This window comes from Salvelinus sp. IW2-2015, linkage group LG23 (genome assembly GCF_002910315.2).
Source record: "Salvelinus sp. IW2-2015 linkage group LG23, ASM291031v2, whole genome shotgun sequence".
Lineage (NCBI taxonomy): Eukaryota > Metazoa > Chordata > Actinopteri > Salmoniformes > Salmonidae > Salvelinus > Salvelinus sp. IW2-2015.
The window spans coordinates 40,351,439-40,364,334 of NC_036863.1; the positions used below are offsets into that span (position 1 = coordinate 40,351,439).

Sequence of the window (12,896 nt, forward strand, 5' to 3'; positions counted from 1 at the left end):
ACTGTCTACTGTGGGACCTTATATAGACAGTTGTGTGCCTTTCCAAATCATGTCCAATGAATTGAATTGACCACAGGTGGACTCCAATCAAGTTGTAGGAAAATCTCAAAGATGATCAATGGAAACAGGATGTACCTGAGCTTAAATTCAAGTCTCATAGCAAAGGGTCTGAATTCTTATGTAAATGTGATATATCTGTTTTTATTTTGTATACATTTGTAAAAATGTCTAAATCTGTCTTTGTGTTGTCATTATGGGGTATTGTGTGTAGATTGATGAGGAAAAATAATAATTTWGTACATTTTTGAATAAGGCTGTAACGTAACAAAATGTGGAGAAAGGGTCTGAATACTTTCCAAATGCGTTGTATGTGAGAATGCTGTTCATTTACAGCTCAGCAGAGGTAGAGAGAGTGGTGACATGAAGTGGTTTCTGTCCTTTTGCATAGTTGTATAATTTGTAAATGTTGAAATCAATGGTTTTTGTTTGGCATACATTTTAAAGGGAATAATCTGAGTCAAAGCGTAATTCCGTTAACCTGGAATTGCTCATATCTGTCTATTTGGGATTTTAGAAACATGTAGAAGCAGATCACTATATTGAATCTAACTTTTTCAAGCAAATCAATTATGGATTGGTCGGTCAACTTTGGTACTGTGTGTCTTGTTTGATACAGGGAGGCAGTGATGATGAGAGGAAACACTGCAAGCTACTGGAGGCTATCAGCTCGCTTGTGGGGGGGGAAGAAAAGGTCAGAACTGATCATGTTTTAATGGTACATTCCTAGATAAGTGGGGCTTCTGGAGTTGTACAAGATGTTAGATTCTAAATGAACAGAGTAAAACTCGCGGACGACTAGTAAAGCTCAAACCAAGTTTATTCAACCACTGGGTCATTCAGCTGCATAAGACAAAGACATGTTTACACAAGCACAAGTATTTATACCCCCCTTTAGGCTTAGTCTCCTCCTTTTCTCTAAACACTACATATTTGTTGCTAGGCAGGAAGTTATGTGATGTGGGTAATAAAACTGTTCCTTCTCMTTTCATGGGACTTGACCTGACCTGACCTCGGCCCACATTCCTCACTAATCTTCAGCTATCCACCCTTATCAGTGACCACAACCACGTGATTGCCTTTTTCCTTACTTAGTAACTTTCCCTGGATCTTATCCACCCTCAACTGACCCCACCATATACATTCCTCCTACATATAACCATTAACTTCTGGTGTAGSAAGTATTTCAAATTACAACCTAACAAAGAGAAATGCAGACCGGAGGACTTAGCCTACCAATTKAATTAAATCAACAGTATGTAATGTAACATTTTTTATTTGTGTTGCTTTTGTAGTCATGTATGTTTGATCAGTTTTTTTTGTCAACGTTTATTATTCATACTATTAGGAAGAAGYTTACTGAATGGTCTGAAGAAAKCATTCAGGTGTCAGAATTCACAGTCAAAGGTAAATTAAACTAAATGTACCCGGTTTACTTTTTTCAAAATCCCTTGTGCTTTTATCAAGATAGTTTGGCAGTTCAGTAGTAAAACGTGTAGCTAAATGTCTGACAAGATCCAGGAACATGTGATTTGACGGTCCGAACTGTATGTCTGTCTGCGTGTCATGAATGACAGGTGAAAGAGACAAAATCAATTTGTCTGACCKCATTGGAACCTTGGGTAAGACCCCCAGTGCCTTAATGAAGACRAAGAAGCAGCTGAAGAACCTTCAACACAACCAGAGCACCCTGGAAACACCCCTGACCAGGAAGTAGACAGAACGGGTAAGACCATCAAAGGGTAGTCTTGAATGCAGGCCTCTGTTTACAACTGAGGATTTAACAAATATCCTTTTACAGATCCAAAGAGAAGTGGCTTTTKAGAAAACCTCAAAAGAGGTGTCCTGCTGGCAGAGTGTGGTCCTACAGAACCAGAAGGCAGAGCAGCTGGTCTTCCCACTGAACCAGGAGCCCTCTGGCCCAAAACGCATAGAGCAGGTGGTAGCTGGATGGAAGGTTGGTGTAAAAAGTTCCTTTGTTTTTTTTCTGTTTGTGTTCCATGATTGTAAACTAATTTCAGATATTATGTGCTCCAGGCCCAAACCTTCCTAGAACAAGAGATATTCAGCCTCCTGCACATGAACAAGCAGCCTCTGCGTGACCCTGTTCTGACACCCACTGAGGAGGCCTCTCTGAGGGCCATGAGTCTGGAGGGAGTCCCACCTCAAGCATCCAGCATGGGGTCATATGCTAAGATAAGCTAAATCTGGTGTGTTAGTGCTGGGCAAGGGAAAAGACCTGCACACACTACTGCCCTTGACTTTATTTTGTATGTGCACTAAAAGGACAATGTACTGGAAAAACAACAATTCACAAAAGTTTTTCTAGATGGTTATTGATGGTCTCACTTATCTACAACCAATATATAAAACTTGATTTTTTTTGTCAGGCTAAGATCCGCCATGCAGATCTCCAAAAAGCCAGAGCTCTATAGTCTTACTATGAAGCGAAAGTCAAAAGGGAAATAAAAATAAAAAGCCGGGGCATATCCTTCCAATATACTGTACAGTTGACCAGGGCATATCCTTCCAATATACTGTACAGTTGACCAGGGCATATCCTTCCAATATACTGTACAGTTGACCAGGGCATATCCTTCCAATATAGTGTACAGTTGACCAGGGCATATCCTTCCATGAGTGACTCAGCAGTAATCTGCTTCAAAATAAAATCTCTTTATTCAAGGCTCCCAATTCACTCTTCCTCCACCTGCCCTCTTTGTACATAGTGCCGGATTATTATTTTAAGCCCCCTTTCTCCCCAATTTCGTGATTACGATCTTGTCTCATCGCTGCAGCTCCTCACCGACCAAACTACAGAGGCATGCTTTTGGCGGCCCGATCGGCAGYCAGCACTAATGCTTTAGGAAGTTGGCAACTTGTCCTAGAGATTCCAAATTCCTGCAGGTACATTATTTGCTTCCTGTGTGAACTCAGCCCAAATGTTCAGGGAATGCGCAAAGTGTCATCACCCATGCCCCAATACTAACTTGAAGGACAACACTACTGTGTTTACCTGAATGCATGCCACCCAACACCACCAGCACGGTTTACTTTATGTTAGAATTTAAGAACACCAAATCTAATATTTCAACCTTTGTGAATCTATGAAACTAGATGATCCATTTTTGTCTGCACATATTACACAAATTATATGAAATGTCATTGAATGTAATGTATGATAAGAATTAAAAGAAAAGAGATCATTATTTTTTTATGGTAAATGTATGACAAATTATAACAAGTGTGTAAATACATTTGTTTCCCTCACACAGCTTGAATAACATCACTGAAAGGCAAGCTTTCATTAATCTGCATTGCCCTTTTTTCAGGGCCAGAGGAGGCTCCTCAGAGGAGGAAGGGGAGGATCATCCTCCTCAGTGAAATTTCATAAAAATAAAAATAGTGAAACATTAAAAACTAAATGAAATATATTCATATGTCACTAAATAATTGGTTAAAATACACTATTTTGCAATGAAGGTCTACAGTAACTTCAACAGCAGTGTCTGGGCTAGCACCATGGTGTAGCCGGAGGACACCTAGCTTTCGTCCTCCTCTGGCTACATTGACTTCAATACAAAACCTAGGAGGCTGGTAGGCCTCACCCCCTTCCGTAGACATACATGGTAATTATKACCACTTCGGAGGACRTCCTCCAACCAATCAAAGCTTTTGCAGTATGAACTGACATGTTGTCCATCCAATCATAGATGTAGGATCAGAGAACGAACCTAGTGTGTTGTATTAGGATTGTGCCACAGAGCATTATGGGGGTTCTATGTGTTGAGAAGCTTGGTGACATTGTTGGATAGAGATTAAGCGTGAAGAGTGATAGTTGAGCATTTTTGGGACATTATTCAATTCAAATTAGTTTTTCAAATGACAGGTGTTGGAGGAGGCAAATTATAAATTGTTTTCTTGGGTTTAGAACTTTATTTTTGTGTCCAGTTAGTGCAATTTATTTAAAGTTGCCTTGCTAAAACTTCAGTAGCTAACTAACTTCAGTAGCTAGCTAGCTACCAGTGAGTGTGAGGTTTTCTCTGCCAGAATGGAAGAATGGCCAACGCTGCCTAAAATGTTGTGGACTTTTTGTTGAAGAGCCCCTTTCATTCTCTGGGGTACAAGGAAAAGGTGCAGATTAAAAGCGAGGGTCGACCTCTGCCTGAGATTAGTTTCATGAAGAAGGATGAGAAGGTGAGGGTGTTCAATACCAACTGGTATCAAATGTATAGCTGGTTAACAGGGAGCCTATCATCAAGCCGCCTGTAATTGCATGTTACGATGCTTTACATGCTGAACATCTTTTCTGGGATGTCGAAAACAATTCYGAATGACTTGATAGCTTCCATCGCATCATCCATTATACGTTAGATTAAAGAGAGAGGTTGATGCAGCACATTTTTTCACTTGCGCTCAAGTAGGCTTTGCACTTTCCTCCTGTATTTATTTAGCAAAGAACACATAATCACTCCGGACAGACACAAGCAAAAACTCATGACAAATGTTTCCGCAGCCTAGRCTACAYCTAAACATTAGAAATCTGACATGCTGTATGGGATGAAAATGAGACAAWTTTTCCGTCTGATCAACTGTAGGCTACTAATAAGAGCAGGTGCATACAGCCTATGCGCCCTGTCCATCTGGTCAGGGCAAAAACTAATTAATAACGTTATGTATTTATAGTCCATTTGTGTGTCAGGAGAAAATGTGAATGTGATCAAATTTAGATTAATTTCAAAATTGGGCTGGCTAGGTTTGTTCAAAAGAAGACCTCATTGGATCTTTTGTATTCCCTGACGAAGGCCATGCAGCCAGAAGGCTTTAGAGTTTTAAAATCTTTGTTCCATGTTAGAAGTATTAGAAAATACAAATTAGTTATAGCCTTGAGTGGGAAAAATGGTGAGAGTAGGAGAGCCACACATTTAATAGCACACAAGATGGCAGMAAACATGGACCACAGTAGTCAAAACATAGCAATATGGCAATTATGTCCACTAAATGTCATCAAAGGGACCACTAAGACTCTACAGGAATAGTGAGAAATCCATATCTTCATTTAAACCAGTGTACTTAGTGGCCTGTAGTTTGTAAACCTTTGGTTTAGCTTTAAGGCGGTCCCCTTTTATCTAACTGAGGCCGGAGCATAATCACTACCCATAGATTGTAGGAAGGCAGGGTTCAAATAAATAAGGCAGAATTCAGTCCACAGGCATGAAAAGTTGTGTTACATTTAGCCAGTGATGTTTTAAAAAAGGAATTTAGAGAACTTTCTTGAGCTCATCGTAAAAGACCAGCACAAAGGCACTACCCATGCCTCGGAGAACATTGGCCCAGCCTCCCTTGAAGAAGGCCTTTCCACCCTCATCACGAGCAATCTTCATCCAGCAGTCAATGGTCCCAAGATACATGATATCAGCTTTAAAAATGTAAGACGACACAAGTTAGGATGTTATGCCAATTAAGTAGTATTTGAAATAGCATGTTGCTACTAATCTTCCACATGTGCAAYTCCTCCCGATTCATTTAAACGTGGTAACACTAAAGCCCTGTTTCCACTGGCACTTAAAATTAGGGCCGAATTTGAGCTGGTTCGAATGGAATACTCAAATTCGAGCAGGGTCGAGGGAAACCAGGATCAGTACAGCCCAGTTTCACAACTGGTGCCAGCTCGATTAGAATTCGGGCTGGTGACGTCATGACTATGCAGCCACCAASCTGATCACTGCTGGATGCTGACACAGCGTTAGATAACTTGTCTGGGCTTGTTGCTGTTAGCTAGCACATGGACAAGCAGTACTGCAGTACAGACATGACACAAATTACCACCATAGCTGGATCCTTCATTCATTTTTGCACTACACAATAAACTTTTATGAGAACCTACACAAACTTTTAAGAGAACAGTCRACCACMGAATGCTAGCTACCTAACATTAGCGAGCAAATCAGAGTTGAAACAAGCTACCTAGCTAGCTAACGTGAGCTAGCAGGAATTTTAGCTGGCCAGGTCGTATTGAAAGCTTGATATGAACCTGTCGTCTGGTTTGCTTGGTTAGCTAGCTAGCTAATAGCCAATACGATGGCAAGCAAGGTAGGAATTAAGCTAGCTAGACTGTTATGCTAGAGATGAAGCTACGTTTAGCTAGCTAGCTAACGCCAGCAATACTTGGCTCTGAGTATGGCTGGCACTGGCAGGAGTATGGGGTAACGTTAGTTACAGTATGGCAAGGGTGAATAAAATTATTTAACATCTTTCTCGCTAGCTAACARCATTAGCGAAGCCAGCTGCAGTCACACATTGGCTACCTAGCAACATGACATMATTTCTCATTTCTGGAGGCAGTGGAAACGCAATTTGAGATAGCCCACCAAGGCCAGCCCAACCTGGGTGGACTTCAAAGTGCTAATGGAAACGGGGCTTAAATGGTTTGGGTCACAGGGAAACTCACCGCTTTTATGGCCAGACTGCATCATCATACGACGACGGACGGTGTCAAAGGGGTAGGCCGTCAGGCCGGCCACAGCAGTTACAGACTGAGCGATTGCCCAGCTCACTAAGATGGAAGTATTCTTTGGGTCTGGCAACATACCTGCAAGCACACCGAATAGTACATATTCATATCCACACGCATATCTATAAAATGTCCAGACACCAATATCTTTCTGTGAAAATGTTATCAGTGTTATATACCTTTAGCTGTGTCATACATGCCGAAGTAGGAACCTCTGTAGATGATGATGCCTTGTATAGACACTGCGAAGCCCTGGTACAGACCCCTCAGACCGTCACTCCTGAATGTCTTCACCAAGCAGTCTGCTAGACCATTGTACTCCCTCATTCTGGCCTTTCCAACATCAGCTCCCAGACGGGTTCTGGTGAAATCAAGAGGGTAGACGAAGCAAAGGGAGGTGGCTCCTGCAGCACCACCAGAGGCCAGGTTGCCAGCGAAGTACCTCCAGAACTGCTTGCGCTTGTCTACGCCGTCAAGGAAGACACTCTTGTACTTGTCTTTGAAGGCGAAGTTGAGGGCCTGGGAGGGAAAGGCTCTGATGACATTGGCCATGTTACCTCTCCAGAAGGCAAGGAAGCCCTCTTCCTTGGGAATGCGGGTAATGCAATCGACGATACCCTTGTACTGCATTTCTTTTGTGATCCGCTTGTTGGCATGTTGGACCTGTTAAAKAATAGGAGAAAACTGTGCAATACAACCCTTAACATGGCAAGATGGTAAAGCTTTGAAGTTGTAAGACCTGCTGCTTGCCGGGAGATACCGACCCTACCGTTACAATTGTTTACACTGAGCTGCCCTCCCTTAAGAAAAAAGATTGCAGTCAGAGTGCATTATAACTGCAGTACACTGCAGTATAACTACAGTTAGAGTGCAGTATAACTGCAGTATGCTGCAATTACTGCGTCCAAAATACCACAGTCGACAGCAGTTACTGCACTTTTACTGCAGTTTCAAAACTGCAATCTTTTTTTATAAGGGCTGGGGTCAGAACGAAATCATGGTTACATTAAGACAACGTGGAACCGGCGCGAGATAATGGTTGGAAAACTAACCTCAATGCAGGGATGGGATATGCTACTGTACTCCAAATTTTACCTTTATCCACACTGGTCCATCGAGAAGATTGAAATACAGTACTTCTAGTTTTACCGGGAAACCCAGTGTTGTAGTACTAGTCTGGTCTCGAGACCCCGTATTGAGTGTCTCTATTTTGTCTCGGTATCGGATACATTTGTACTAGGTATTGACTCGGTCTCGGACAGTGAGGACTTGTAATTTCTTCCCGAGACCAGCTGATAAAAAAACTAATTATTATCAGCTTCCATTCAGTCAGGCCGAACATATACACTCCTTTCTTGAAACATTAAWACGGTATCTTAACAGCCTTCATATCTATTATAGACATGTTTGCGCAGTGGCAAACCTATAGGCCTTCAGTGTGTGACAGGTTCGGGATTCTGAAAGGACAGCAACCGTAATACTAACGCACTCGTGTAAGAGAGTGCACTTTTTGTTGTGTAGTGGAGAGTATACACAGGTATAAACCATACGCCTCGATCAGACCAACAGAGAGTTAGCATTTTGGTACACTAGAGGTACATTCATTTCCAAWGGAACGCTGCGTTTGCCTTGAAGCATTGCGTTGCAGAGGCAGTTGCAGTGCGTTCCGTGTGGTGCRTACGTAGACGGCTTCACAGAAATGGTAGCAGAAGGTGCATGTTGAACTTTTGTTGCACACATATCCAGATGATGCTGCATACTATTTTGCACAATGACAACATCGGTGTGATCAAGGCAGTATAACCACTTGTTTCAGTGGGCATTGTGTATACTCACTTCTTAATCCCTACTGATGCCTATCAAAGCAGTGTAGTGGAGGTGTACGATTTATCAATTATGTAGTACAATAGAGAAGTCATGCACAAAGTAGCCTACACAATCGCAAAGCACATGAGATATTTTCACATGCGCACCACATATAATCTGCAAGCAGCAGGTGTGCAGCTCTCAACTGGTTTTGGCATGGCGCAGCTCGCATAAGAATGACATCAGTAGCCGGTAGGGTAGGAAAGACTTATCTACCACTAAATACTAACTAATTCAACAATGGGTATGAAAACCAGGTATTGAAAAACCTCGAAAATAGTCCTCTGGTATTGAGGTATTGAAAAACCTTTGTCTGAAGTGTTGGTTAGTAGGTGTAACAATTTTCGAAGAATAAATACACAGAGGACTATTTTCAAAGAATAAAAACACAGAGGACTAAAGGTCAAGAAGGAATTAACAATCAATGGGAATAGTGTTTTTTTCTGTAATAGAGAATTAATGATCAATGGAAATAGTTGTTTTTAATGATTAATGGGTCAGAGACATGGGAGGAATTTCAGTCCAGGACTCATAGCTACATGTGGCAAGATCTCATTGGTCTGAAACGTCTATACATTGAGCCTGCAACAGGATACTTGTTATTGGCCATTGGCCCAGTTTTATTGCAAGGAATTCTAATTTGTCCACCACAGGCTAGGGTTGGGTTATAGATTACATCCTGTCACTTTGTTCTGTGGATAATCATTAAGGACAGGGAAGAATGAACATCTACCATCTACTTCTCAGCATAACAACTATGATTTATTCAATTTGAATAAACCTATTCTTCTCCCTGATTTGCTTTGGGGTCTGTGTTATTGAAGAATCATACTGATGTGCTTTAAGCAATGTTGTGGACTTAGACCATCACATTTTTAAAACATATATGTATATATTGAAGTCGGAAGTTTACATACACCTTAGCCAAATAAATTTTAACTAAATTTTTCACAATTCCTGACATTTAATCCTAGCAAACATTCCCTGTTTTAGGTCAGTTAGGATCACCACTTTCTTTTAAGAATGTGAAATGTCAGAATAATAGTAGAGAGAATGATTTATTTCAGCTTTTATTTCTTTCATCACATTCCCAGTGGGTCAGAAGTTTACATACACTCAATTAGTGTTTGGTAGCATTGTCTTTAAATTGTTTAACTTGGGTCAAACGTTTCGGGTAGCCTTCCACAAGCTTCCCACAATAAGTTGGGTGAATTTTGGCCCCTTCCTCCTGACAGAGCTGGTGTAACTGAGTTAGGTTGTAGGGCCCCTTGCTCGCACGCGCTTTTCAGTTCTGCCACAAATTTTCTATAGGATTGAGGTCAGGGCTTTGTGATGTGCAGTTGCAAACCGTAGTCTGGCTTTTTTATGGCGGTTTTGGAGCAGTGGCTTCTTCCTTGCTGACGGCCTTTCAGGTTATGTTGATATATGACTCGTTTTACTGTGGATATAGATACTTTTGTACCTGTTTCCTCCAGCATCTTCACAAGGTCCTTTGCTGTTGTTCTGGGATTGATTTGCACTTTTCGCACCAAATTACGTTCATCTCTAGGAGACAGATCGCGTCTCCTTCCTGAGCAGTATGCCGGCTGAGTGGACCCGTGGTGTTTATACTTACTATTATACGTACTATTGTTTTGACAGATGAACGTGGTACCTTCAGGCATTTGGAAAATGCTCACAAGGATGAACCAGACTTGCGGAGGTCTACAATTTGTTTTCTGAGGTTTGGCTGATTTCTTTGGATTCTCCCATGATGTCAAGCAAAGAGGCACTGAGTTTGAAGGTAGGCCTTGAAATACATCCACAGGTACACCTCCAATTGACTCAAATGATGTCAATTAGCCTATCAGATGCTTCTAAAGCATGACATCATTTTCTGGAATTTTCCAAGCTGTTTAAAGGCAGAGTCACTTAGTGTATGTAAACCTCTGACCCACTGGAATTGTGATACAGTGAATTAATTATAAGTTAAATAATCTGTCTGTAAACAATTTTTGGAAAAATGACTTGTGTCATGCACAAGTAGATGTCCTAACCGACTTGCCACAACTATAGTTTGTTAACAAGAAATTTGTGGAGTGGTTGAAAAACTAGTTTTAATGACTCCAACCTAAGTGTATGTAAACTTCCGACTTCAACTATATAATATATATATATATATATATATATGCAACAAGATTTTACTTAGTTACAGTTCATATCAGGAAATCAGTCATTTGAAATAAATTCATTAGGCCCTAATCTATTGATTTCCAGTGGTGTAAAGTACTAAAAAAATACTTTAAAGTACTACTTACGTAGTTTTTTGGAGTATCTGTACTTTACTTTTTATATTTTTTACAACTTTTACTTCACTACATTCCTAAAGAAAATAATGTACTTTTTACTCCATACAGTACTTGTACATTTTGAATGCTTAGCATGACTGGAACATGGTCGTGGACTCAGGAAACAGCAGAGGGAGCAGCCCCTATACCATTGACGGGACAGTAGTGGAGGAGGTGGAAAGTTTTAAGTTCCTCGGCGTACACATCACGGACAAACTGAAATGTTCCACCCACACAGACAGCGTGGTGAAGAAGGCGCAGCAGCGCCTCTTCAACCTCAGGAGGCTGAAGAAATTTGGCTTGTCACCAAAAACACTCACAAACTTTTACAGATGCACAATCGAGAGCGTCCTGTCGGGCTGTATCACTGCCTGGTACGGCAACTGCTCCGCCCATACCGTAAGGCTCTCCAGAGGGTAGTGAGGTCTGCACAACGCATCACCGGGGGCAACTACCTGCCCTACAGGACACCTACACCAACCGATGTCACAGGAAGGCCAAAAAGATCATCAAGGACAACAACACCCGAGCCACTGCCTGTTCACCCGCTATCATCCAGAAGGCGAGGTCAGTCCGGTGCATCAAAGCTGGGACCGAGAGACTGAAAAACAGCTTCTATCTCAAGGTCATCAGACTGTTAAACAGCCATCACTAACATTGAGTGGCTGCTGCCAACATACTGACTCAACTCTAGCCACTTTAATAATGGAAAAATGGATGTAAAAATGTATCACTAGCCACTTTAAACAATGCCACTAATGTTTACATACCCTACATTACTCATCTCATATGTATATACTGTACTCTATACCATCTACTGCATCTTGCTGTTCGGCCATCACTCATTCATATATTCTTATTCATTCCTTTACACTTGTGTGTATAAGGTAGTTGTTGTGAAATTGTTAGGTTAGATTACTTGTTAGAATATACTGCATGGTCGGAACTAGAAGCACAAGCATTTCGCTACACTCGCATTAACATCTGCTAACCATGTGTATGTGACAAATCAAATTTGATTTGATTTGATCAAGAGAACATCCCTGGTCCTCTACTGCTTCTGATCTGGGTGACTCACTAAACACAAATGCTTCATTTGTAAATTATGTCTGAGTGTTGCAGTGTGCCCCTGGCTATCTGTTAAAAAAAATATATAACAAACTGTGCTGTCTTGTTTGCTTAATACCTCTTATCTGCAGTCCCGATATCGGGACCAATATGACAACAGCCAGTCCAAGTGCAGGGCGCCAAATTCAAAAACCAGAAATCTCATAATAAAATTCCTCAAACATACATGTGTCTTATATCATTTTAAAGGTAATCTTGTTGTTAATCCCACCCAAGTGTCCGATTTCAAATAGGCTTTTCAGCGAAAGCACTACAAACGATTATGTTAGGTCACCACAAAACCAAAAATAATCACAGCCATTTTTCCCAGCTAAATATAGCTTCACAAAAACCAGAATAGAGATAAAATGAATCACTAACCTTCGATTATTTTCATCAGATGACACTCATAGGACTTCATGTTACACAATACATGCATGTTTTGTTTGATTAAATTCATATTTATATAAAAAATCTGAGTTTACATTGAGGCTACAAGATTCACTAAATCAAAAACATCAAGTGACTTTGCATAGCCATCGTTTCAACATGAATACTCATCATAAACATAGATGATAATACAAGTTATACACATTGAATTATAGATATACCTCTCCTTAATGCAACCGCTATGTCAGATTTCAAAAAAACTTTACGGAAAAATATTGCACGCTATAATCTGAGACGGCGCTCAAAGTAGCATACCACAGCTGCAAAGATAGCGTCACTATAAACAATAAAATACATGATAAATATTCCATTACCTTTGTTGATTAGGATCAGAAAGCACACACAGGAATCCCAGGTCACAATAAATGTTTGTTTTGTTCGAAAAAATCCATTATTTATGTCCAAATACCTTCTTTTGTTAGCGCGTGGTTTACATATCCAAACGCTAACTCTGGTCAGCGTTATATCGGACAAAAACTTCAAAATGTGATATTACCGGTCAAAGAAACATTTCAAACTAAGTACTGAATCAATCATTGATGTTTTTAACATTAGCTTCAATAAAGTCCAAACCG

The 12,896-nt window shown here is 40.7% G+C and overlaps 1 protein-coding gene and 1 pseudogene across 1 annotated transcript in view; one reads left to right on the plus strand and one right to left on the minus strand.

Moving 5' to 3' along the window:
- Nucleotides 1-728: 728 nt before the first annotated feature.
- Nucleotides 729-3,266, plus strand: LOC111950202 (U3 small nucleolar RNA-associated protein 14 homolog A-like; annotated as a pseudogene).
- Nucleotides 3,267-4,955: 1,689 nt separating this feature from the next.
- LOC111950124 (ADP/ATP translocase 2-like) overlaps nt 4,956-12,896 on the minus strand; it is a 26,437-nt gene continuing 18,496 nt past the window's right edge. The window contains exons 2-4 of the mRNA XM_023967505.2: nt 6,751-7,234; nt 6,509-6,649; nt 4,956-5,476 (exon numbers count right to left, since the gene is read on the minus strand). Coding sequence (XP_023823273.1) covers nt 5,319-5,476; nt 6,509-6,649; nt 6,751-7,234 — 783 coding nt within the window. The 3' untranslated portion in view covers nt 4,956-5,318. The remainder of the gene's footprint in view (nt 5,477-6,508; nt 6,650-6,750; nt 7,235-12,896) is intronic.